Source organism: Sorex fumeus, unplaced genomic scaffold, assembly GCF_029834395.1.
Source record: "Sorex fumeus unplaced genomic scaffold, SorFum_2.1 ptg000064l, whole genome shotgun sequence".
Classification (NCBI taxonomy): domain Eukaryota; kingdom Metazoa; phylum Chordata; class Mammalia; order Eulipotyphla; family Soricidae; genus Sorex; species Sorex fumeus.
Genome location: NW_026606121.1, coordinates 2185533 through 2211966, shown reverse-complemented (window position 1 = coordinate 2211966; position 26434 = coordinate 2185533). Strand labels below are relative to the sequence as shown.

Here is a 26434-nt window from a genome sequence, read left to right as displayed (position 1 = left end):
TTGTTTTATCGAATAGGCTTTGCTGTGCGGGTGAGATACTCTTGGTAGCTTGCTGGGCTCTCCAAGAGGGAGAAAGGAATCAAACCTGGTTCGGCCGGGCTGGCTGCACACAAGGCAAATGCCCTACCATGTGCTAACGCTTTGGCTTTTCTTTCCATTTCTTTTTCAAGTTCTCTATTTGATCAAGATATTTCTCTATTTGACAAGATATTTTCTATTTTATTTGTTCTCAGTTGAAAAATATGTGTAACATTTAGACTGGAAAAACTTTAAAAGTGATTTAAGAATCTCAGTAAGTAGGAACTTTAATATTTAGATAAGTGTTTTATTCCATATAATCTCATATAAATTAATCTAGCAATATCACAAGTGCTTAAGCTAATCAACATATGTCCTAATTATGTGTGAATAAGATAGGACCTGCTGTTTGAGAGTACTTCTAAGGTAGAGGTTACTCCCTCCTTCCTTGTTGGAATTTGGGTCCTGGACTAATGCAATACTTATTACTCCCCCATCTCTAGGGAAAGTATTTGTGAGTGGCACAGTTACTCTGTGGGCTGCTGTTGTGGGCTCATAGACAGTCACAAATCATATTTTTCAAGCCCATCTTAAATAGGGATCACAAACAAAATAAAGAAAAATCAGCTGGAGCGACAGCACAGCAGTAGGGCGTTTGCCTGGCACATGGCTGACCAGTCAACCTGGGTTCTATTCCTCCACTCCTCTTGGAGAGCCCGGCAAGCTACCGAGAGTATCTCACCTGCACAGCAAAGCCTGGCAAGCTACCTGTGATGTATTCAATATGCCAAACACAGTAACAATAAGTTTCAGGATTGTGATGTTTCTAGGCGCGCTCAAGCAAATCAATGAATGGGAGGACAGTGACAGAAAACTGAGATGGTTCTGTCAGCAGTATTTGAAACAGAAATACTGATATTCAAGATAGAAACACCCTAAAATGCTTCCCGAAGTGGAGTATAAATAGGTACACATACCTCAGTATGCATTATCTAGTTATTCTACTAGTTATTCATTTGTACTATGCATCGCTTTGAGTTATCTGTAACCAGTCACCCCATTAGCATTGAGCCTAGGGAGAGAAACTCTGGCCTTAGTCCTTCAGTAAATGTTATTGATCCCAAGTCTTAGTCTCTTCCTCTTTATAGTGGGAAGCACTCTAATTTCCACCTCATAAAAGGGATGAAAACTCTGAGCTAGCAACTAACATGCACTGTCTTCTTCCAAGCACCTAAGTGCCCACTGAGCTAACTGCAGTGATTAATATTGCAAAACAAAGTTCTAAAATGCTAGTAAGCAATTCCTCAAAGGGATGATAATTCCTACTGGCACCAACATCTCTAGGTTTCCCTCCTTCCTCTCTGGAGATAAATGAGAAAGAAATGATATTAGTGTCTCTGATGCCCAGATGAGATCTCTCTCAGCTGAGAAAGAAGAGGCAAAGCAAGTTCCTGGAGGCCTTCCTGCCAACCTGACCACTTGCTTCTCAGGCCTCACCCCAAGTTCCTGGAAGTGAATTTTGCAATAACATAAGATAAAAATATTGTTATGGCAGAGCTGTTTTAGGGTGATAAATTATGGGAGCCTCTATAAAAGGAAATTTCAATACCTGCAGTTCTCACATGAATAAATGCCGCCAACATTGTTCTATTGACTTCCCTGGCAAAAAGGTAAAAACATTACAAACTTCAGTGCTTAAACTGTTCTCTTGGGGCTGGAGTGATAGCACAGCGGGTAGGGCGTTTGCCTTGCACACAGCCAACATGTTCGACACAGGTTCGATTCTCAGCATCCCATATGGTCCCCCAAGCACCGCCAGGAGTGATTCCTGAGTGCATGAGCCAGGAGTAACCCCTGAGCATTGCCGGGTGTGACCCCCCCCCCCCCAAAATTGTTCTCTTCAAGTCTGTTATTCCTTCTTTCTCCTCTGAGGAAACTGCTTATTAGGACTGATGCTAAACTTTCAAAGTCATTTTACACTTTCTAATGCTCATTTCTTCATAATCAATATATTATTTTGCTTCATACATTTAATAAAATTAACTTATTTCAGGGCCAGAAAGATAGCAGAGTGGGTAGGGAGTTTGCCTTGCATGGGGCTGACCTGGGATGGACCTGGGTTGGACTTCCATAGTCCCCTGAGCACCACCAGTAGTTCTTGAGTGCAGAGCCAGGATTAACGGAGTATCACTAGGTGTGACCCAAAACAAACAAACAAAATATAAACTTAATTCACTTACAGTTTATTTTTTATTCAACATTATGCTTCTGTGGCCTATCTACCTTGATATGTATTGACTAAGTTCCAATTTAATATCTGCCAGAAACCCACTAGTTGTAAATCGGTGGCTAGGAAATAGGGCCTAGTAATCAAACACTAATTCGGATGCTGCTGCAAAGGAATTTTGAAAATGTGGCTAGTATCTCTAACAAGTTGACTCTATGTAAAGAAGATTATCTCAAATTTACAAGTGGGTTTCATTTCTGTAGCACTGTAGACTGTCCTGTTGTTCATTGAATTTACTTGAGTAGGCACCAGTAATGTCTCCATTGTGAGACTTGTTGTTACTGTTTTTGGTATATCGAATACGTCACAAGTAGCTTGCCAGGTTTTGTCGTATAGGTGGGATATTCTTGGTAACTTGCCGGGCTCTCTGGAAGGGACGGAGGAATCGAACCCGGGTCGGCCACGTGCAAGGCAAATGCCCTACCCGCTATGCTATCACTTCAGTCCCTGGGCTTCATTTAATTAAGTAAAAAGTAAAGTAAAGGCCCTCCCGTTGATCATCGATTTGCTCAAGCGGGCCCAGTAACGTCTCCATTGGAGACTTCGTTGTTACTGTGTCTGGCATATCGAATACTCTCGGTAGCTTGCCGGGCTCTCTGAGAGGGGCGGAGGAATCGAACTCTGGTCGGCCATGTTGGCTGCATGCAAGGCAAACGCCCTACCCGCTGTGCCATCGCTCCAGCAATAACCATTTAATTAATAGAATTAATTAATTAATTAAAATTATTTAAATAATTAAATATTTAAAAATTATTTGAATTTTAATTACTCAATTATTTAATTATTAATTAAAATAATTAATAATTAATAAAACAATCATTTAATTAATAATTAATAAAAACTGAGGTGTCCCGTAGAAAGAGTTGGCTCCAAGCCTACCTCCAGTTTTCAGACCAACTAGTTCACCACAACTACATGTGCAAATTTCCTGATTTCTTCCATTGACAGACATTCAAGTGGTTTTTAGGTTTCTGCTAATACCAATGATTGTGTATATCTCCCTGGGCACATGGGCATGAGAACTTCCCCAGAAATGGAATTGCTGGGGCCCAGGATATGAGATCCATTTTTCTATTTTGTTTGATTTGAGAAAAGTGGCTGCAGCAATGTATGCTTCCGTGGCCACTGTAGGAAAGCACCACCTCACTATAACTGACAATTGGTGTTGGTACAATTTTTGCTGTGTGCTGGGTGAAAACAGTATTATCCTTTAAAAAGTACCATACAATTGTTTCCCTTGCCAAATATTAGAAAATGTAAAGTTTTTAAGCAGGAGAAGACATGTAAGATGGTTTCCTAAAATCTGATGGTTTATCTTTAGCTCTCTAGCCTCTCCCGGTCAGTAGGAACTTCTGTCCTTTTAACAGCCTCCTAGGAGGAAGCATCCCCAGCCTGAATACTTCCTGCAACCAAGCCCTTTGTCCTGAGGTCACCTCTTCCCCACTGCCTCTCTAAGCTCCAGGCCAATGGTCTCCAGGCTGTTATCTGTACAGGGAAACCATTTTTACACCAGGGGATTTCTCTAGCTTTTCCCCTGGGCACGCTCCCACCAGGATCTCCCACTCCTAAACATCAAACACTGCAATGGCCTTTACTCTTGGATCGACTTCCACTCCAGTCCCCTTTCCCTTTTTAGCCGCTCCCTATTTCTTTTTCTTACTCTTGTATGAAAAAGATTCTTGGTGGAATCTGCTTACTCTGATCTTGTATGAAAAAGATTCTTGGTGGAATCTGCTTACTCTGATCCCACTCTACTCTTAGGACCAAGAACCTACCAGTACGTTGAAGGGCCCCTGGGTCCTCAGCTGCAGATGACTGGGAAGGTGTTTTGGAGCACAGAAGAGGGTGAATTGTGTATCAAGTGCTTGCAGCTCACCTGAACACTTAGCTGCAGACACCAAGGCCCACTGGGCCAATTAGCCCTGCAGCCTGGGCATGAGGTAATGAGGCCACTGCTTTTCACCTTCATTAGCTCAGAGGAAAGGCCCCAGATGAGGTCTGGGAAGCTGAGGCTCTGTCCTCCATCTACTCAATCAGCACAGATTACACCCAGAAAAGTCAGTGTTCCTTGTGCATTTCTTTTTTCAGTCTTTTTTCTCCAAATTGACAATTAAATTACTCCTTAAGTTTTAGGTAGCAGTGTAGCCCCTAGAAAAAAATACCTTGGTGGATACAACCCAAGAAACCCATCAGCTAGTGAGCAGATGAGCAGATGAGCAGATGCGGGGCCTGCACAAATAAATCTGTACTTAGTCATTAAAAGAAATAAAGTACAGATCCACACACAACGGGGATAATTTTACTGCACTTTACTGTGAAAGAAGTCACAAAAGACCATAGGACTACATTTATCTGAAACTTCTAAAAAAAACTAATCTAGGGGCTGGAGAGATAGCACAGCGGGTAGGGCATTTGCCTTGCACGTGGCCGACCCGGGTTCGATTCCCAGCATCCCATAGGGTCCCCTGAGCACCGCCAGGAGTAACTCCTGAGTTCATAACCAGGAGTAACCCTTGTGCATCATCAGGTTTGACCCAAAAAGCAAAAAAAAAAAAAAAACCCTAAACTAGAGCACCCCAAAACACATTAGTGATGGACCAAGGCTGGGGTGGGGAAGGAGAAATGATAACAAATGGTCATGAAGCCCTTTTGGAAATAACAAAACTGTAGTAAGATTGGACAGTGAGGTGGAGGGATGGGTAATCGATCATTGTATAACTGAAACCGAAGCACAAAAAATTGTAAGTCTACAACTGTACCTCATGGTGTTTCACTAATAAAAATTTAAGAAGAAAAAAAAAAGATTGGACAGTGATGGTTGCATGATTCTGTACACTGGTCACCTAAGATAAATGCCTGTTACGGGTCCAGAGGAACAGCACAGTGACTGAGCACACTTGCCCAGCAAGCACACAGTCACAGATTCAAATCTCTGGTATCTAGCATGTACCCAGCACAATCCCGGCAGCCCTGTTTGAGCCTGGCAGTTCTGCTGTTTGATTCCTGGCACTGCAAGTCAGTTTCAGCTGCAGCTGCACTGCATCCAGGAGTGTGACCCCCACAGTGAGCACCACTACTAAAAGACATGTGATGGGGCTGGAGATATATATAACAGGCAGGGAGCTTGTCTTGAACGCAGCAACCTGAGTTCCATTTCCGGCACCCTGTATGGCACCCTGGCACTGCCAAAGAGGAAGACTTGAGCATCCCTGGGTGTGGCCCCCAAACAAAAACTAAATAAATACAAGATGTGCAAACATTATGGCTAGAAGTATGATCCCAACAAGCACAAGCATAACTTGTGTGCCTCAGCTGAGAGTGTGAGCCCTGGTAAGCATGGAGGCCAGCACCACAACCAAAGGTGTGACCATCAATGAGCACTAATGCCAAGTATGTAAGCGCTACAACATGAAGTGCAACCCCCAGTGAGTACAATAATCAGGCATGGGAGTGATCCCCAAGTCATCTCAACAACATCAACAGCAATGAAGGGAAAGCAAGGCAGAAGGGAGGAGGGGATAAGAAAAATAATGAACTGGGCTAGAGAGATAGTACAGTGGGTACGGTGCTTGCTTTCTACAAGGCCAACCCAGATTTGATCCTTGGCATCTCATATGGTTCCCTGCTAGGAATGATCCATGAGTGCAGAGCCAGGAGTAAACCCTGAGTATTGCCAGGTGTGGTTCAAAAACAAAAGTTGTAAAAACCAATGACCAACTTAAACACACACATACACACATTCAATCACATACTCAAAATGAGTAAAGTTTATTATTTTTAAGTTACTCCTCAACAGAACTGTATTTCTTGTGAACTGCTGGTAGGGATATAAATTGGTTCAGTCACTGTGGAAAATAACAGAGACTCCTCAAAAAAAATGAAAAATAAAAAATACTGTATGATCCACTTCTGGGTAGTTAGCTAAAGAATATGAAAAAACTAAGTTGGAAAGATAATGCAACCTGTGTAATCAAGGTATGGAAATCACCTGAATGTCTAGAGATGGATGAAAACAGAGGAATACTATTCAGATATATATATATATATATATATATATATATATATCCTAGTAAATTGAAATAACAAAGTAAAGGTAAAGGTAAAGGCCCTCCCGTTGATCGTCGATTTGCTCAAGCGGGCCCAGTAACGTCTCCATTGGAGACTTTGTTGTTACTGTGTTTGGCATATCGAATACTCTCGGTAGCTTGCCGGGCTCTCCGAGAGGGGCGGAGAAATCGAACTCGGGTCGGCCATGTTGGCCGCTTGTAAGGCGAACGCCCTACCCGCTGTGCTAGAATCTTTCATTTTTGGGGTGGGCCACACCCAGCAATGCTCAGGGGACCATGTAGGATGCTAAGGATCAAATCCAGGTCTGCAGCGTGCAAGGCAAGCACCCTATCGGCTGTACTATCACTCCAGCCTGTACTATCTCTCTAGTCCCAAAGTGGAATCTTGAAGGCATTGTGTTAAGTGAAATAAGTTAAAGACAAATAATGTATGATTGCCTTATCTTTGAAATCTAGAGCAAAACCAGTAACAACCTGACTCTGGATGTTCCAGGTTGCTATGAATTCAGCTCTGAATCCTTAATGTTGTGGTGAAGTGTCTGCTCTGAACTGGCTGATTCTAAACTATCCTGCCTGTGAGAGAATGAGGTGACTGGACCAGCAGATGGAAGTGTTGATCACCAGTGAAGCACTTATGCTCAGGGCTGTTTGAAGCGACTTCCCTCATAGGGTCCTGGACTCCTTAGTAGAAATAAATAACCCAGCTATTCTGAGACAAATCTCCTGCTGCATTAGCAGTTCTCTATCCAGTTCTGATTAGGGAAGGATGGGAGTGTTTCTCTGGGGGGAAATCTTACTGTGTACTTCTACAAAGTACTTCCTTAGGAAACCTTCCATCCACAGAGGGAATTTTCATCTGTGAAACTTTTACTCTAGCTTAAACACTGCTTTGCCTTCCTCCTTCCTTCCCTTTCTTCACCCATAATCCAAGGTTGATTTGTAAAGAGTTATTTTTGCAAAAGTAGACCTTCCATGTGCAAAGCCCTAGGGCCTGCAGGTTTACTATTCAGTCCACTCTCTCCCTAGATATAAGAATGAGCATGAGCAGCTAGGTAACAAAACACTGGGCCGTTTCTTTGGCCTTTGCCCCCGCTAGAATATTTTGAGAGTTATAAACATCCCTGAGTTCCATAAGAACTAAATGATTAGGACCAACGTGGTCATCCAGAAAGGTAAATGCTGCTGCTGCTGCTGCTGAGAAGCCCCCACTCCTGGGCCATACCTAGCAGTGCTTGGGGGCTATTCCTGCTCCGTGCTCAGAGTGACCCTTGCAGGTGCTCAGGGAACCATATGCAGTGCCAGGGATTTGGACTAGATTTGCTGCTGCTACTCTGTCTCTCTCTCTCCAGGTGCTGTTTTTACAGATATATTACTAGAAGCTGCTATTTTTTTTCAAATATAATTTTCAGAGGCAATCACATGACCTTTCATTTCACTGTTTAAAGAAACAGATTTTAGGGACAAACAATACTTTTCTTATTTCCTACTAGTAGACAGCAAGACAAATTATGAAACAAACACATATTTAAAGAAGACAAAAAGGCCTTAACACACTGGTCAGAGAAAGAAAGGGGTATGCTCTTGCTTTGAAAGTTTGAAGTTCAAAAAGTTTGAAACTTGGTGCTGGGGAGTAAAGCTTGGTCCCTCCACAGGGGAGGCATGCACTCTGCTGGTGGGCTACATTCCTGACCCCAGCTGTCCTCATCACCATTTCAAACACTGTGTACTGAGAATGATAGGGAATCTAGGTTCATAATTACTTGAGAAAGTACACTGAAGGGAAAACCATAATCAACACTATCAAATTCTTGTTTTAAATACTAGACAAGTCTTCTATGTATGGTTCTGGGAATGACTCAGAGATAGTGCTCATGCCATGCATGTATGAAGCCCTAGGTTTGAGACCCAGCACCACCAAAAACAGTATTTCATTTGTCTGTGGGTTTCATTTGTTATTTAAGTGTAGATGGTTTGACTGGGTTCAAGGGTTAGTAGGGGCTTTAACTCCATAAAGTCACATGTATTTTTGGCAGTGCCAAGAAAGTCACTGGGACTGATGGTAGGCATTCCCAAAAGGGTTAGTAGGGGCTTTAACTCCATAAAGTCACATGTATTTTTGGCAGTGCCAAGAAAGTCATTGAGACTGATGGCAGGCATTCCCACCTCAACACTTAGCACACATTCAGTGATGATCATAGCAATATTTAGTTCACGTTGCCCTCCCCTGGACACAGGATTTGCAGACCCTGTCCCAGAATTCAATTAACTTTTGGCCAATGAACTTCAGAGGAAATAATTCCTATGAAACTGAAGTAAAAGCATTTTTCAAAATTCCAAGTATGATAATGGCAAATGTCAGTATCCAGTTTTTCTTGGTTCCTGAAGTATATATTCCCATAATTCTATGAAAGAATAGAATCATGGTCCTTTCTCTAGTTACAGTACCAGGATGACTACATACTACTTTCAGTTAGGCTCCGAAAATGTGCCTCTTTCCTAACCTTTCCTGTGAGTGAGAGACTATAGAACAAGCACAAGATAACATGTGTACTTACTTTGAGATTTTGAAATCACATTTAAAAAGAAAACATCTGTTCAGTTTTGATTGCATACCTACAGTGAGAACATACCTATGACAGACATGGAGAACATAGAAATTCTATGTTCTAAGGGATTCTAACTTCGAAAATGCAGTCTAGCGACTGGAAAAATAGTTCAACAGTAAGTACCTTGAACTTATGGTCCCATATGGTCCCCTGAGCTTGCCAGGAATAATTCCTGAGAATAGAGCCAGGAGTAAACCCTGAGTACCACCAGGTGTGGTCCAAAAACAAACAAACAAACAAAACAAAAAGAAAGAAAATGTATGATCCAATAAGAAGACAAGTAAGAAAAGCAGTAAGGCAATTCAGATTGATATTACAAAAATAAGACACTCAAGACACTCAAAAATAAGGATGGATATACTCTTCAAAGTACACTAGACTCATTTAGGTGTTCTGCCTGCCTATTTACTGTTTTTAGAAGGTGTATCATGGATTAAAAAACAAGCATTGAATTTACAGGAAAGGCAGTTTCATGTGTTGGCTGGCATTTGTTTAAGCAGCTCGAAGGACTTAGTATGCCTATTGCCAGGAACTTCACAAGTTCAAAGTAAATGGCTGATTTCACAGAGCAAGTGCCATTCCTTTTTTGGTTCATGAGTTCTTTCTAATGCCACTCTTAGCATGGCATCTGAAATAAATCTACTGCACTTCCTCCAACAAGACCCTTTGAGAGGGTTCATTCTGCTCTGCATTAAAACCAGTCTTTAAAACCTGAGATATATTGCTCAAGCCTCAAATAATTAAAAAACAGTTCAAAGGGCTGGAGTAATAGTACAGCAGTTACGGGGTTTGCCTTGCACATGAACGACCCAGGTTTGATTCCCAGCATCTCATATGGTTCCTGGAGCACCACCAGGAGTAATTCGTAAGTGCAAAGCCAGGAGTAACCCCAGTGCATCGCCGGGTGTGACCCAAAAAGCAAAAAAAAGAAAAGAAAACAAAACAGTTCAAGTTCATTGTATATGTTCCTCAGATAATAGTAAGAATAACCTAAAGTGTCCCCACTCCCCTTACCCCCCTCCAATTCTCAGAGTACTCGGCCCATAGTTCAATGCAAGGTACAGAGAAGATGTTGCTTAGGCCTGAGGGGTAGGGGGTCACCTGGGCCACCCTGGTGGTGCTCAGAAGTCTCCAGAGTTGTTGCATTTGGAGATGCTTTAGCCACCATGTGGTGCTGGTTTCTAAAACTGGGGTGGCCATGTTCAAGGCATGTGTCTTAACCCCAGTACTCTATCTCCAGTCCTAAAGTTCTTTTTTGTTTCCCTTCAACTTCTCATACAACCAACTTTCTAAAGATGTCTTACAATTTTCCTAAAACCCATAACCTATGTATATTTAAAGCTTTTCTTCCTTTCTTTCAATACTGAAAGTAAAAAAAGTTGAACTGATAGAGGCAGAGCCATCTGGGAGAGAGGGTGGGGACAAAACATAATAGATAGCACTCAGCAGGACCTATCAAGGCAAAGAGAGGCAGCAGCTGCTAACACTTGGGCACGGTTGTCCCACCATGAGTTATAAACTCCAGCAAACACGGACTCTGTCTTCAGTGCAGTTCCCAGTGCTGACTAGAGTGTTGGGCACAGCTATGTGCACAAGTAAACAAATTTAACATGGTAACAAGCCTGGCACATGAATAGCAGGTGTTAGAACACAGTAACTCTTCTGTGAGCACTATTTTAGTCTCAGTGGCCACAGAGCGAGGATTTTAGTAACAACTGTGCAATAAGCACAGCTATTCAAGTTTTTGGGGGGGCATTGTGGTTTGAGTGTTTGGGCTACACCTGGTGTGCTTGGAGGGGGGTACTCCTGGCTTTGTGTTCAGGGGATCAAACCCAGGCTTCCCTCGTGCACTACCGTGATTACTCCTTTGAGCTATTTCACCAAGCATGTATGTATTCAACAACCACTCTTTTGTTCTTACTACATATTAGCAGTGAGAAATTAAAACCCTAAAGGGGTGCATAGATCAATGACAGAGGACATTTATAGCACTAATTTCACCACTATTAGGAAATATTTATTCAGCTCTGCCTATGGGTCAGTCACCCTTCTGGATACTAGGAGGCAAACAAAACATGAGCTCTGAACTTAGAGATCACTCCTGATGGTGCTGGCGGACCATTTGGGGTGCACGGGGGAGTGAACCCAGGTTGGCCAGATTTAACACAAGGATTATCTGCTATATTATGTCTCTGGCCCTAGCTCAACAGTTCTCAGTAATCACTCTTAAGCTCAACAACAACCATATGAGGCAGGCACTATTACTATTCTTATTTACAAATGAGAAAACTGAACAAAATCAAATGAAGGAATATGACATTATCAAGTAAATACAAAAGTCTGGGATTACACAAAGGATGGGACTGGTTGGCTGAAGCTATTTTTTAATATGATTAAGAGTGGATTGTGTGAAGAAGAACAATCGTCTGGTAGTGCTCAGGGAATCACAAACAGTGCTGGGGATCAAACCTCCATCGAAGCATGTAAGGTGAATACCTAATTCCCTCTACTATCTCTCAGGCCCTCCCACTGACATTTTTAAATTTTGTTTCCTTTCTGTTTGGGGGCCACAACCAGCAATTCTTAGGGCTGACTCCTAGCTCTGCACTCAGGAATTATTCCTTGTGGTGCTTGGAGAACTATATGGGATGCTGGTTATTGAACCTGGTCGCCGTGTGCAAGGCAAGCGCCTTACCCACTATACTACTGCTCCGGCCCCCAACTGACTTTTTAACAGACGTATTACCAATTCTGAACCTTTTTATGTCTTTCTTTAAAAAAAATTTTTTTTTTTTAAATAACTGTAACTTTCAAGGGTACAGCTATGCCCTAAAAAGAATCAGCTGCTTGCAACATCAGGCTTTAAAGGGCAGTCAAAACTTGGAATTTGGAGCTGGAGGCAGATAGAGCCTTTGCCTTGCACGCAGCCAACCCGGGTTCGATTCCCAGCATCCCATAGGGTCCTCTGAGCACTGCCAGGAGTTAATTCCTGAGTACAGAGCCAGGAGTAACCCCTGAGTATTTTCAGGTGTGACCCAAAAAGAAAAAGGAAAAAAAAAAACTTGGAATTTGAACACTCTCTGTTTTGTTGAATTATTTTTCTGTTGCATTTTTGGACTGAAGTTAGCAAATGTTAATAATGTTTTCTCAGGACTGGAGAGCAAGCTGAGTGGTCGGAGTTCCATCTCCAGCACTGCATGGTGTATCCTCCTGAATGCTGTGGGATGGGGCCCTGCAGCTCCCTGTCTTGCCATGCAGCCATGCATTGCTGGGCCAAAGCACTGAACCATGAGTGGTCCCAGACTCCTCAACACTGCCTAGGAGGTCTCCTGCTTCCAGAAAAAAATGTACTCCCGTAAGTTAAAAAAAGAGAGAAAGAAAGAAAGAAAGAAAGAAAGAAAGAAAGAAAGAAAGGAAAAAGAAAAACTGTAGTTTTAAAATTAGATTTATTTTTGAAAAGTTAATTTTCAAAACAATGAAAACTTAATTTTTAAATTTTACTCATCAAAATGGTATACATAGCTATCAATTTTTATTTTTTTATTTCTGGGGGGCAGGCACATCTGGAAGTTCTTGGGGGTTTCTCCAGCTCCTGGTGGTGCTGGGGAACCATGCAGTCCTGAGGATGGAACCTCGGCCTCCTGAACCCACAGCATGCACGCCAACCCACTGAGCTCTCTCTCTGGCCCCTCTATTTTTCTTTCCACATACGTATCATAAAAGTAATCCACTCACATAAAGAAAATGTAATCATTCTAGAAGGTAGCACAGAGGGGAGAAATGAAAGTTTCCTGTACCCTGCCCAGGAATAAGGAACTACTGTTGTTTTGGGAACTGTTTAACCACCTATGGACCACATAAATAAGCCTCATTTAAGCAACAAATTCAAGGATAACTTGCACCATCCCTGTTCTCTCTAAGGCAACCTGGAACTCTACCAGGCAGTTAGAAATCAGTTTCATCTCTGAGAGCTGTTCATTTATTTTGCTTCCTGGATTGGAAACACATCCTGGAAGCACATTCATTTATTTCAGAATGAAAAAGAAACTAACAACACTTTATCTAATTTACATAATTCTCACCTTTATCCATGTAGAATTAAGGCAGCTGTTACAAACAGAATATGGTCTTTAAAATTAGGATAGCAGAGCCAGAGAGATAGTACAGGGGGTAGGGGCTTGCCTTGCTTCAGCTGACTCAGATCAATCCCAGGTCCACCATATGTTCCCCCAGCTCTGATAGGAATGATACCTGAGCTCAGTCAGGCATGCATTAACCACCTTCGGCAACCCTCCCACTCTATTCCGCAAATAAAAAAGGATAGCACAGACAGATTTAGGTCTGAAAAACATGAGCACAAGTACAAAAATTAAGGGTCAGAAAAAATAAAAACAAAAGTATATAGGTCCAGGGCCTGAATGATAGTACAGTGGACAGAGCGTTTGCCTGGCACATGGCTGTCCCGGGTTTGATCCCTGGCATCCCACATGCGTCCCCTCCCCCCCTCACTGCCAGGAGAATTTTCTGAATGCAAAGCCAGAAGTAACCCCTGAGCATCGTCAGGTGTGACCCCAAAAAGCCAAAAAAAAAAAAGTATATAGGTCCAAAAGGCCACAGAGCTGTAATTACTCTCTCTATATATCTACAAGTACAAAGTTTACGGGAGAGATAGTGGTAGACAGTAGTGGTAGACGTGAAATCTCTGGGGCTCTCCTGGCCAATGTTCATAACTACTAGCTCATAACTTACAATATATTACAGGTACAGGTACATTTTTTTAAGGGCTGGAGCGATCACACAGCGGGTAGGGTGTTTGCCTTGCAGGAGGCCAACCCTGGTTCGATTCCTCTGCCCCTCTCAGACAGCCTGGCAAGCTACCAAGAGTATCTCACCCACATGGCAAAGCCTGGCAAGTTTTGCGTTATTCAATATGCCAAAAATAGTAACAAGTTGTGAAACCTTACTGGTGCTAGCTGGAGCAAATCTATGGACAATGGGAGGACAGTGCTACAGTGCTACATTTTTTTAAAGCTACTGTTTTATTTTGTTTTTAAATTTTCAAGGGGCATTTAAAAGAAAAGTATCAGTTTTAAAAGATCTCCTTAATTGGTTGGGATTCAGGAAAGGTGGATTTCACACAGATTACAGTACTATATGGGCAAATTTTCTAGAAGGCATTTTGCAACATGTTGCAAATATGCTTTAAATTGTAAACCTACCCTTTGACCCACACTCCCTCCTGGGAATTTAGCTTAAGTGAAACTCCATGGATTTGTGCAAAGCAATTGCTGCACTGATGTTCAAGGGAGTGCGGTAAGAGCAAATAGTAACGATCTATCCAATAACAGGGCACCAGATCAATAGATGATGATGAAGAATACAGTACTGTGGAGTCATCAAAATGACTAAGCATGGATACGCACTGACATGGTAAGATACAGAAATAAAGCAAAAAGCAGCAAATTAATAGTGTTATCTCTGAATTGTGGAAGTCAGGCTCTTACTGCAAGAAGATGTAAATACTCAGAGCAAGTTTGGAAATTTTCTGTTATCGGGAAAACTAAAGTTTTAAAAAGCTTCTGATGGGCCAGAGAGATAGTACTGTGATAAGGCAACTGCTTGCATGGGACTGACCCTGATTCCATCTGGCACTGCATGTGGTCCCCCAGGCACCACCAGGAGTGATCCCTGAGTAAGAAACAGGTGTGGCCCCAAAGCAAAAAGAGCAAAAAGTAAGCTTAGTTCTATACTGACTATACAAAGCTCCTTCCCTACTTGGGAGGAACTTTTGTTCTCTTCTACTTTCCAACAAACTTTTCTTTTTTCAAAAAAATAAATAAAATGTTTGATATCTTCAGTTGTAATGACTTTCGAGGCTAATGAAATCAATTCATGTCTTATTTTACAGAATACCAAACTTTTCTCAGGCCCATCCATATTTCCTAGGATCTGTTTTGACACCTGAGTCCCCTATAGGCATCAGGTTCCAGCTGGAGTTGCAGATATTCAACCATAAGCCTGGAAAAAAGCCATAGGTTGTCAGTGGGGAGTGTCCCTTCAGACATAGGTGTCCCTCCTGGTGATTCTTGGATAACTGTGCTGTGGCTCAACCCAAGAGACTGAGGAAGTGGTGCTTAGGGCCTCCAAGTCTGCATCCAGTGATGCTGTGAGACCCTGTGGTACTGGGGACCAAACTGGAGTCTGCTGCATACAAAGCAAACACCTTAACTCTGGTACTCTCTCTGGCTCTAGTTTTGTGTGGCTGGCAGGTTCCTATTAGCAGACACCATGGGAAAGGCCTAAACTACATCAACTACTGGTTTGCACACAGAGCCCAGGCTGGTGTTCCCACACATTGGGGTGGGGACATAAACTGGTGGAACCACTTTGGAAAAGTATGGGGCAGATTAAGCCCAATCAAATACTGAAATACCTACACCTCACTCTTAAGTATATACCCTAGAGAAGTGAGGACCTGGGCCAACAGCCAGCTCTAAGAGCATCCTGTAGTCATCTGAAAATAATCCAAATGCCCTTCAAGAGAAGACACCACGGTCTATGACATATTCACACTGCACAATATACAGAAAAGTAAGATGACTACAATCCTCCCACAACCAGCAGTAAAAGAAGGCAGTAAACTGAGCTAGACAGCCAGTGCTGTCAGAAATTAGAAGAGCTCCTCAAAAGAACTAAGGTGCCTACGGGGACATGAGAAAACTGCGGGGCCTGCTATGGTTGGCTGCACCCTCTGGGTACTGTTACACAGGTATGCTGGGTTTGCCACAGCTTAGCAAACTTTCTATACCGCACCACACCTTTCTGTGTATCATCGTTAAATAAAAAGTCTGAGACAATGGCCTAGAGAGGGAGTAGAGCAGATAAGTGGCTTGCCTTCTGTGCAGCTGACCCCAGTTTGATCTTTGGCACTGCATATGGTTCCCTAGCGATAGCACAGCGGGTAGGGCGTTTGCCTTACAAGCGGCCAACATGGCCGACCCGAGTTCGATTCCTCCGCCTCTCTCGGAGAGCCCGGCAAGCTACCGAGTGTATTCGATATGCCAGACACAGTAACAACAAAGTCTCCAATGGAGACGTTACTGGGCCCGCTCGAGTAAATCGACGATCAACGGGAGGGCCTTTACCTTTTACCTTTATGGTTCCCTAAGTATGGACAGTGGTCCCTTCTGAGCACACAGCCAGGAAAAGCTCCTGAGTACCAGAGGGTGTGGCCTAAAGCCCTCCCCACAAAGTTTAGAAACAAAACTTTGCAAGGAACAAGAAATAAGTTAATTTACTGTCTGTTATTTCTTTTTTTGTTTGTTTTTTTTGTTTGGGAGCTATACCCAGCAGTTGCTCAGGGTTTAATCCTGGAGCTGTGCTGCGAGGGATCAAGCCTGAGTTGGTCACATGCAAGGTAAGTGGCCTCCCCACTACACTATCACTCCAGTCCCACTTTTATCATTTTCACTTTGGAACTACAGAATGAAGAGCTGTGTGGAATGTTGAGGAAAATAAAAATTCAGTGGGTTGCCATTCATACATATTAGAGTTCCCTCAAAGGTCAGCCCAATGCTCACTACAAGAGGTAAAAGGTAAGAACTAACACCCAATACTGAAATAATGCTACAAATGTCAACCTACAAGCACCCTGAAACCTGAGAATGGTGTTCCAGTCTTTTTGGTTCTAGATTCCCAGACTTCCTAATAAGGGTGCTGCTCTGTCTGTTTAGCAACGAAAGTTATAAGAGTTCTCAAATCTCTCTTCAGTATGGGGGGGGGGGGCGAAAGAAGTTATGACAGAAAAAAGGAATTCACTAGGGTTTTGGGGGGGGAGAAGTGGTGGGTAGGGCATAAAGCCAACAATGCTCAAGAATTACTCCTGGATCTATGCTCAGGGATCATTCCTGGAGGGGCTCAAAAGACTACATGGGTACCAAGGATGGAACCCAGGGCAGCCACATGCAAAGCAAGCACCCCACAAGCTGTTGTGTTGCTCCAGCCCTGATATTCTTTGTTTTGACTCTGTTTCCATTTTACCAGGCAAGAAGCTATAATACTGAGTTGCTTAGATCAGTGTTTGGTACCCATACTCCCTTCTGCCTGATGCCACCTAGCATGAGTCTTTTTCTTTTTTGTTTTTCGGCCACAACGCAGAGCACAGAGTCTCCTGCCCCCGCGCCTGGCTGTCCTCATCGGGTTTTCCTCCCCGCCCCGACCAGGGCTCCGGCACCCGAAGACCTCCAGAACCAGCCACCACCCTGCTGAGACCACTCTCCACACACATGAAGGTACCGGCAGAGAAACAAAGGCACGTGAGTCCCGGGGCTGAGATTTCCAAGCCTACTCGGATGGGGCTGAGCATCCTCCACCCAGATCCTCCAAATTCCAGTAGGCGGGGGTCACATCCACCAACTGGTCCCCTGGTGCCGTGTAATCCCATCAACGGCCAAGACTCAGAGACTATAAAAACCAGCTCCCGGACATCTTATTATGACATCTTATTATCTCATTCCTACTTTGGACAAACTGGCAGGCTACCGAATGTAACCTGCCCACACGGCAGAGTCTGGCAAACTCCCCGTGGCGTACCCAATATGCCAAATACCAGTAACAATGAAGGGTCTCATTCTCCTAACTCTGAAAGAGTCTTGAATATGGCATTTTTTTAAAAAGTCTCAGGGCTAGGACAAAGGAGACATTACTGGGGCCTGCTCAAGGCAATCGACGAATAACAGGATGGTTGTGATTGTGATTGTGTGTTTTTGGGCCACACCCAGCTGTGCTCAGGAATAATTCCTGGCAGGGTTTTGGGGAATATATGCAGTGCTGAGGATAGAAATGGGGTCAGCTTCCTGCAAGGTAGTGCCCTACTCACTGTCTCCGACCTAACAGATGATTCTTACTGATTCTTTTTCTGTCACCATGGAGCCAATAAGTGGTCTGGGCATCGGCTTGCCTATAGTAAGGAGTTTTATGGCACAGATAAAATAGTGTATATAGTCACAGCAATGAAATAAAAAGCAGAAATTAAATACAACATACAGTAAGGTGCTTGCCATGCATGTGGCTGACCCAAGTTCAATCCCTGACACCACATAAAAATGATCCCTGAGCAAAGAGCCAGAAGTACTGCCCAGTGTGGGTTAAAAAAAAATGAAAGAAAGAGAATTTAAAGTGTGAAAAGCTAGACCTATACAGCAAACTCCATGCTAAAAACTAGCCAGGTAGGAGACTTGACTCACAGAGCCCCATTTAAACCCATGTCTAGAAAATAAAAAGCCATTAAGCAAGCTAAACCTAGTACACACACCAAGACTGCTTACTTTAGCAATAGGAAAACAAAAATACCTTACTTAAAAAAAGGTTTGTCTAAAAGATAATGATGATGGGGTTGGGGAGACAGTTCAAAGGGTTGGAGCACATGCCTTGCCTGTGTGAAGTCACGAGTGTAATTCTTGCCATGCAGGGCCCCTCCCAGCACTGCCTGGCTTCCCTCCCCCAGCACACTGTCAGGCCCTAGCTAGCACCCAATGTTCAGGCCCTCACCACACCAGGGTATCATGACAGTGGCTGTTTGGTGCTGGAGTATCAATGGGGAGGATTCCACCCCCCAACCCCATAAAAAAACAAAACAAAACCAAAAATCAGAAAAAAAAAAAAGCCTGTTGATGATGACAGAATGAAAGAAAATGTAGGTAACATCTTAGATCACCAAAATATGAAATGTATTTTGGATTGTGCATTTGTGGGTCACTAGAAACAAAATGACTTTTTTAAATAGGCCCACACCCAGGGGTGCTGAGGGAGGCCCTAGGACTACTTCCTGCGCTACGAAGCTTGGAGATTCCAGCCTGACAGTTCAATGTTGGAGTCAGCAAAATCAGGGGCTACCAGATTTTGATGGGGGTCGGGTGAAGAGCAAGAGGGGGTATGCGATCAAACTGGGGGTCCTGCACATGTCACATGCCAAGCATGTCCTCTACCTCTTTCAGTCACATCCCAGGCCCTCATTACTATTTTTTTTTATAAGAGGGGTATATAGGTTGGCCTGGTGAGTAGCACGTGGGCCAAGGGCACCTGGTTTGGCCTTCGGTTTCTCACTGGCAGAATCCATATCCTCACCTCCAGGGCTCATGTACACTCTGATGAAATCAAAGCTCTCAGTGTCAAGGGAGGAAAGGGAATCTTGGCAAGCACAGGATATGTTGCTAAGTAAATTAATTAAGTGCTAATCTATTCAACAAATATGTGCTCCTGTTTCATTTGTTTCAATGCTCAAATTCTAACTGGAGTGGGAAGAAATATAATAAACTAGCACAGCAAGTGGCTTGGTAGGAGAATGTAAGCCAGCACTAGGAGAAGCTGGGCAATTTTATATGTTTGATTGTTTTGAGGTGCTGAGGATTCACTCAGCAGGGCCTGACACATGCAAAGAAGGGCTCTACCTCTGGACCACATCCCTGACCCTTGCCTACATTTTAAAGAGCTGTTTGAACAGGCCTCTTTGAGAAGGTGACCTTTAAACAAAGACTTTTGTGTCCTCTGTCTCCCCCTCCCCCCTGTGCCCCCTGCAAGTGTCATTCACACCCCCCATCCCCACCCCCTACTGTTGCTTTAGCAAGAATAATGTAGGCACAACATCCCTGGCTGATGTCACCCTCATCCCTCACACCCTCCTAAAACGCTGAGAGTCCTAACTTCTAGGAAGGTTGTGGTTACTCATAATTAAAGACTTAAAAACCAAAACAAAACCTGACTTTTTCCTTATACCATTAGAGCATGTACTCATCAGAAAACCATGTAAAATCACAAGAAGCTACCTAGGACAAATTAGAGACAATGCAGACTAAAGTGAGGGAAGGAGGAGGCTCTTGAGCTTAACTCTAATTAGCAACAGTGACCTAACTTGACAATCTGGCACTGATTTATTGTGCCATTTGTTTGAAAAGCCATAAAACACACATTCCCTGGGGAATTGGCATGGTACCTCAAGACACATTTGTCTAAGTATATATTTTAGAAAACTCAGCAAATGTGTAAATAAATATTTAAAGATACTTGATACTGCACACACAGAGAATCGTGTCACTTTATAATCCCCCATTTTTTCTAAAGAGTATTCCCCCTTTACTTCAAAGTTGGAGACATTTGAGTACTTAAAAAAATAAAAATTAAAAATCGATACCAGCAATTCATAAAATCTCATTTGCAGGAGCCTTTTGTAAATGCACCTGGTCAAACGGTGTTTCCGTTAGTAAAATATTGTAGACTGCTAGGTAATAGAAAGGAAACCTCATTTTAAAAAAATAACATTCATGAACTGATAGGTTTTCGCCATATTAAGCTTAAATTGTTTTCAGAACCCAATGAGGAAGTGGTAAAAGGATTTCAATCTCTGGAGCAGACCCATGAAGGTGCACTTCCATCAGAGCTAAAGCATGAACAAGCAGCATTCACTTTACAGATTGCATATAACTTCTAGAGGTCTGAATGCTCTTTCTCTCTTTCTTCTTCTTTTTTTTTTAAGCACTGTGCTGGGAATTGAACCCAGGGCCTCACACTTACGGGACAAGTGTTCTACTTCTGAGCTACATCCCAAGCCTATAGCTGTAGATTCTTATCCCACCAACTCCACATTGGTGGAAAGGAAATAAACAATACCCAAACATTAAGGACAAAACAGTGATTAAAATCAAACAAATGTTTATTTGTTAATTTTGAGCATGTTTTAAGACACCTGGGAATGGAAAGCAAATAGACGGTCTCAGATTTTCAGTCTTTCAAAACAGGAGAATGATTTGATTTACACTGCCTCTTGTCTATCCATGTAACTCAGATGATGAAATCCATACTATTTTCCCCTTCTGCCCTCCAATCTTTTGGGTAAAGAGATATGCCAGGGCTGGAGCGGTAACACAGTGGCACAGCGGGTAGGGCGTTTGCTGACCCGGGTTTGATTCCCAGCATCTCATATGGTCCCCCAAGCACCACCAGGAGTAATTCCTGAGTGCAGAGCCAGGAGTAATCCCTGTGCATCGCTGGGTGTGACACAAAAAGCAAAAAGCAAAAAAAAAAAAAAAAAAAAAAAAGAGAGAGAGAGAGAGAGAGAAAGAGCGATATGTCAAAGAGGTTGGCACTGCAATTCAGAGTACAACAACCCCTTTTCTGAGTCATCCTAAAAGTGAAAGTCAGAAAGACTTATTCAGGAACATCCAATGGCCTGTCTCAAACTGGCATCTCATCTCAAATTGGAAAGATTGATGTGTCTGCTCTTGGAGGAAGGGAGAAAGGCATTTCTCTGGTCACGCATTTCTATGCTGGAACAAATACTTGGACACTACCTCCAATATGCAATAATCTGCATTCCTCAAAGACAGTTTTCCTTTCTCTGTAGTCATCACAGTGAGGACATCTCTGTCTGAGAATGTTTATTTAACTATCTGTAAACACCACGCACTTCCTCTCCCACCATCGCCAAGGTAACTTAAACATTAACAATCCCAGTACACATTTCTGGGATTTCTAAAAATTGACTTTATTAAGAAAACACAAGTAAGGAACAGATTTTGGTCAGGGATTACTGGGGGTTACTGAGGCCCCAAATGCTGTGGCAACTTTGTCCATTTCCATATAGTATAATTCATGTTATAATATTTGGGTATTCCTTTATCAGGAAGTGAAATCTTCTAAACCTCAAAAAGATGATGAATCTATCAGTCAAATGAACTGTGATTTCATAAGTTTACCCAGACCTTGCAAATCTAGAGACTAAATTTGAGCGGCCTAAGAAATCTATAAAAGTGACCAAATGGGGCCAGAGAAGTAGTACAGGGGTGGGGTAAGGTGCTTGCTTTTCACACTGATGACCCGGGCTCCATTCTGCCACTTGTCAGAGGGTCCCTTGAGACCCAGCAGGAGTGACCTCTGAGCACAGAGCCAGGAGTAAAGCCTTGAGCACTGCCAGGTGAGGCCACACATACAAAACAAAACAAAACAAAACAAAACCCCAAAATCCAAATGGTGAGTCTTCCCAACAGTTACATGAATTCAGAGAACCTGGGATCCGCGAGCCCAAGCCAAATTAAAAACAAAAGTTGTTTTGTGTTCTATTAATAGCAGACGATTAAACACATATCTGATTTCAAGTGGAATTCATTTATAAGTACTTAAACTCACTAAACTGGCCACTAATCCTAAAGTCTGTGTCTGCTTCTGGAAAAATCCTTTCATAATAAATGCAAGGTTATGGAACCAACACACATTCCTCACGGTTAGGTCAAACCCCGGGCGCCCGTGGATCCCACAACCCCCAATAAGCTCTCGGGAGAACGCTCCGCGCTCGGCCTCCAGCCCCGACCCGCGGGACCCGCTGGGCTGCGGCCGGACACCCACGGGTGTCGCGAGACCCCTCACTGCCCTGCGAGGGAAGAGTTGGTCCGTGGGGCGCGGCCGCGAAGTTCCCGCCGGACCCTGCGGTGGGCCCTGAGGTGGACCTCCCCCCCGTCCCCGCCGAGGCTCTCGCCGCCCCGCGCCCCGGGCTCCCTCAGCACCTCAGGGCCCCCGCTCCGCGCCGCCCCCCGGCCCCAGCCACCCCGGGACGCTCACCCGGTAGGTGCTCTCCGTGAGCCGGTTCACCTCCTCCGGCCCCCGCGACATGGCTGCGGCCGCCGGGTTGAGGAGCGCGGGACGACGCGGCCGGGCCTCGTGGCCGCCCGACTCTCCGCGGCCGGGAGTCCGCGGGAGCGAACGCGGGACCGTGGAGGCGCGGCTGCTGCCGCCACCGCCGGCCGCCCCTGAGTGCCCGCGCGCGGCTCGACCGCCCGAATGTCAAAACCTGAGGCGCCGCGACCGCCGCGGACACTGAGGAGCCGAGCGGACGCGGCAGGCGCGGCCGGGACAGACGGGGCGGGCCCCGCGGCCCCACCTGAGGGAGCCGGGGGCGGGGCCGGGCGGCCGGGGGCGGGGCGGCCCCACCTGAGGAGACGGGTGGGCGTGGCCGAGTGAGGGGTGGGCGGGCGGCTCCACCTGAGGAGGCCGGGTGGGCGTGGCCGAGTGGGGGGTGAGCAGGCGGCCCCGCGTGAGGGAGCGGGGCGGCGCGTGGCCGAGTGAGGGGTGGGCAGGCGGCCCCACCTGAGAGAGGCGGGTGGGCGTGGCCGAGTGAGGGGTGGGCAGGCGGCCCCACTTTTGAGCAGGCTCTGCTGGGCGGGGTCGAACGGCCAGGGGCGGGGGAGCCCCGCCTGAGGAAGTCGGGGGGCGTGGCCCGGGCGGCCCCACCTGAGGAGCCTGGGGTGGGCGGAGCAGCCCCACCTGATGAGGCGGGAGTGGGTGGAACCGAGCGGAATGGGGGAGCGGGGTCTGCACCCCCATGGATGGTCCGCACCCGAGGTGGCCAGAACGGGCCTGACTGCGCGCCGCCCCACCTGAGGCTGCGGGCGGGTGGGGCAGCAGGGCCTTAGTGGGAGGGGCCCGGTGAGGGGCAGGGCTTCCTGAGGCGGAGTGGTGGGCGGGGATTCGAAAGCCACCCCCCCCCCCCCCCCCCCACACACACACACACGCAGGTGGGCGGGGCGGAGGAAAATCGAGTCAGATGGGCGGGGCGGTCTCCTGGCGCATTTTGCCCACAGCTGCAGGGGTCGCACAATCAGGCTAGGAGGACTTTGCAGGGCGCCTTGGTCAGTACGTAAGCCCAGCACTGCAGATCTCTGTGGACCTGGAGCCCTCTAGTGTCTCGTACAGCGCGGGCTCCGGAGGCCCCAAGACCCACGCTTCCTGCAGGCACTCTGCCCACTAGCCCAAGCCTAACTCTTGTAGGACCACGGGAAGAGGAATCTAAGTCCCTGGGGTTATTTTGCTTTTCTTGCTCAGTCCCTCCCCACGCACCTCTCTCGCTCACCTAGAAGAGTACAAGCGTTTGTAGCTACAGAAAAGAACTATATTTCAGATATATCTAGAAAACCTAAGGAATGACAAGATCTGGATATAGGAAAGGCATTATGTTTCTGAACATACATTATAAAAGGTAAAGGCCCTCCCGTTCATCAATTTGCTCGAGCGGGCCCAGTAACGTCTCCATTGGAGACTTTGTTGTTACTGTGTCTGGCATATCAAATACCTCACGGGGAGATTGCCAGGCTCACCGTGTGGGCAAGATACTCTCGGTAGCTTGCTGGGCTCTCCGGGAGGGGCGGAGGAATCGAACTCAGGTCGGCCATGTTGGCTGCGTGCAAGGCAAACGCCCTACCGCTGTGCTATCGCTTTAACTAGTGCTATTTAACCACTTCAGCCTCAAAATCTTTATACGGTTTAGAAAACCACTGACATGGGTGTGTTGGGAGCTTAGTCCTCCTTCCTGCAACCAGAGTCTAAGTAGGTTATGGGGTTCCTGAGGTTCCCTTTTAGCCTCCATCCTAGTAAAATCTCTCTTGATCTTACCATTTGTTGTTGTTTGTTTTGGGGCTAACTCCTGACAATTCTCAGGGCTCACATCTGGCTCTGCACTCAGAGATCATTCCTGATGGTTCCCCAGGGGACCATATGGGTGCCAGGGACTGAACCTGAGTCTGCTGCATGTAAGGCAAGCACCTGTTCTATTTTTCTAGCTTGCCTTAAGCCCTGTACTATCTTTCCGGCCCCCTGACCTTATTGTTTTTTATACTCCAATCACTACTATGTATTCATACTTCAAGTATATCTATTAGTTTTCATTTAACTTGGAACTTTCCCCCTAAACATGGCAGATTAACTTTCAGTGCCTCCTTTCTTTTTTTGGACACCAAACTCAGACCTCCCTGAAGCACATCCAGGAATCTGTGTCTGTGGATTCAGCCCCACCCCCTACAAATCACCTTTGTCTAGAACTTCCTCTGAGGATCTTTCTACTTTCTGCAGCCAGGCAGATAACCAAGAAACTGAAAGGAGCGCAGAGTCTTAACCTTTTATACCCTACTGCTCAGCATTATGGCTCAGAGGCAGAAAAGACAGATAGAGCCAAACACCATAATGTTAACAAGTTCCTCATTCAGTCCAACACAATTGCCAAGGGTGGAATTTGATCGAGGGACCAGGTTCGCACTATATGCAAATCTCAAAAACATCTTCGATCTGTTCCACTTGGCCCTCCCTGATGGAAATCGTTTCCTGATTAGGACATTCTGCTCCTTTAGAATCTTTGAGAAGAGTCAGTGCTGGGACTGGATGGACCCTGAGGACACCTCTTCCTGCTCTCCCCCAGCCCCTGTTTGGTGCAGATTTGCCTGGTAAGTGTGTGTTGATGTGTTGAGCAAAAGCACATTCTGGTGACTTGCTCGGAGTTCTGTAGATCAGCACAAACCTAGCTGGGAAGTCTGAACGCCCCCTTCCTGCCCAGTCTGGGTCATTCTGAGACATCGTGATGCTCAGAGCAGAGGAGGCAGAATTTATGATAAACCAGGACCCCCCTGAGGGGTCACTGTCTCCTGCCGGACCAACAGAATGAAGGAACATTGGCCTGGCCTCCCCAGAAAATGGCACCACACTTCCCAGGGGAACAGGAAACCCAAGTTGGTTTTCTGTTTGTTTGTTTGTTTGCTTTTTTAGCTTTTGACCATCATAAATCCAGTGTGCTACAAAAGTTGTACAACAAAATGGCAAGGGGCAGTGTTAACACAGTTTTGAGTGATAAAAGAGTGGTTAGGGTGTTTGCTTTGCAAGTGACTGAGTCTGATCCCTAGCATCCCATATGGTCCTCCGAGCATTCAATCAATCAGGATTGATTCCTGAGAGCAGAGCCAGGAGTAACTGCTGAGCACTGTTGGGTGTGGCCCCAAACCAAAACACTAATATATACACATACAAACACAACCCCCACCCCTATGGTTTTAAAGCTAAGTTCCAAGGTGACTACTATTGGAGGCTGATGCTGCCTTTTCAAAACACTATGTACGTGCATGTATGTGTGTAAGTTTGTATATATGTGTGTATGTTTGTGTGTGTGTGTGTGTGTGTGTGTGTGTTTAGGCATGCTAATGGTGTCTCTCTGCCTTGTTCAGTGCTCTGGAATATTTACAGAGGATTCCCATTACAATGATGATAGAAGAGGTCCATGATAGTAATAGTTTTGGGGGAGCAGTTTCCAATAAAATATCAAGGGGAAGAGGAATGACTTCTGATATTTTTTATCTGATTTTGTTGTTTGGCCACACCCAGAGGTGCTCAGGACTTACTCCTGACTCTGTGTTCAGGGAGCACTCCTGGAAGTGCTCAGGGCACCACATATGCTAGCTCTCTGGCTCAAGCCCATTTTGAAATTGTATAATTTTATCTTCTTTTTGTTATTTTCAGAGTTCTTAATATATTCTGGATGCAAGTCCCTTATCAGATATCTGACTTATAAACATTTTCTCCGATTCTATAGGTTGTCCTTTTCCTACCTTGCATCCTTTAAAGTGCTAGTTAGTTAGGGTTGAAGAGACAGT

The 26434-nt window shown here is 45.0% G+C and overlaps 1 protein-coding gene across 1 annotated transcript in view; it reads right to left on the bottom strand.

Annotated features, from left to right (window-relative positions):
* The window catches only part of BAIAP2L1 (BAR/IMD domain containing adaptor protein 2 like 1), an 80060-nt gene extending 57198 nt beyond the window's left edge, over positions 1 to 22862 (bottom strand). The window contains exon 1 of the mRNA XM_056128511.1: positions 22587 to 22862. Within this exon, the coding sequence (XP_055984486.1) occupies positions 22587 to 22637 (51 nt within the window). The 5' untranslated portion in view covers positions 22638 to 22862. The remainder of the gene's footprint in view (positions 1 to 22586) is intronic.
* Positions 22863 to 26434: the final 3572 nt, after the last annotated feature.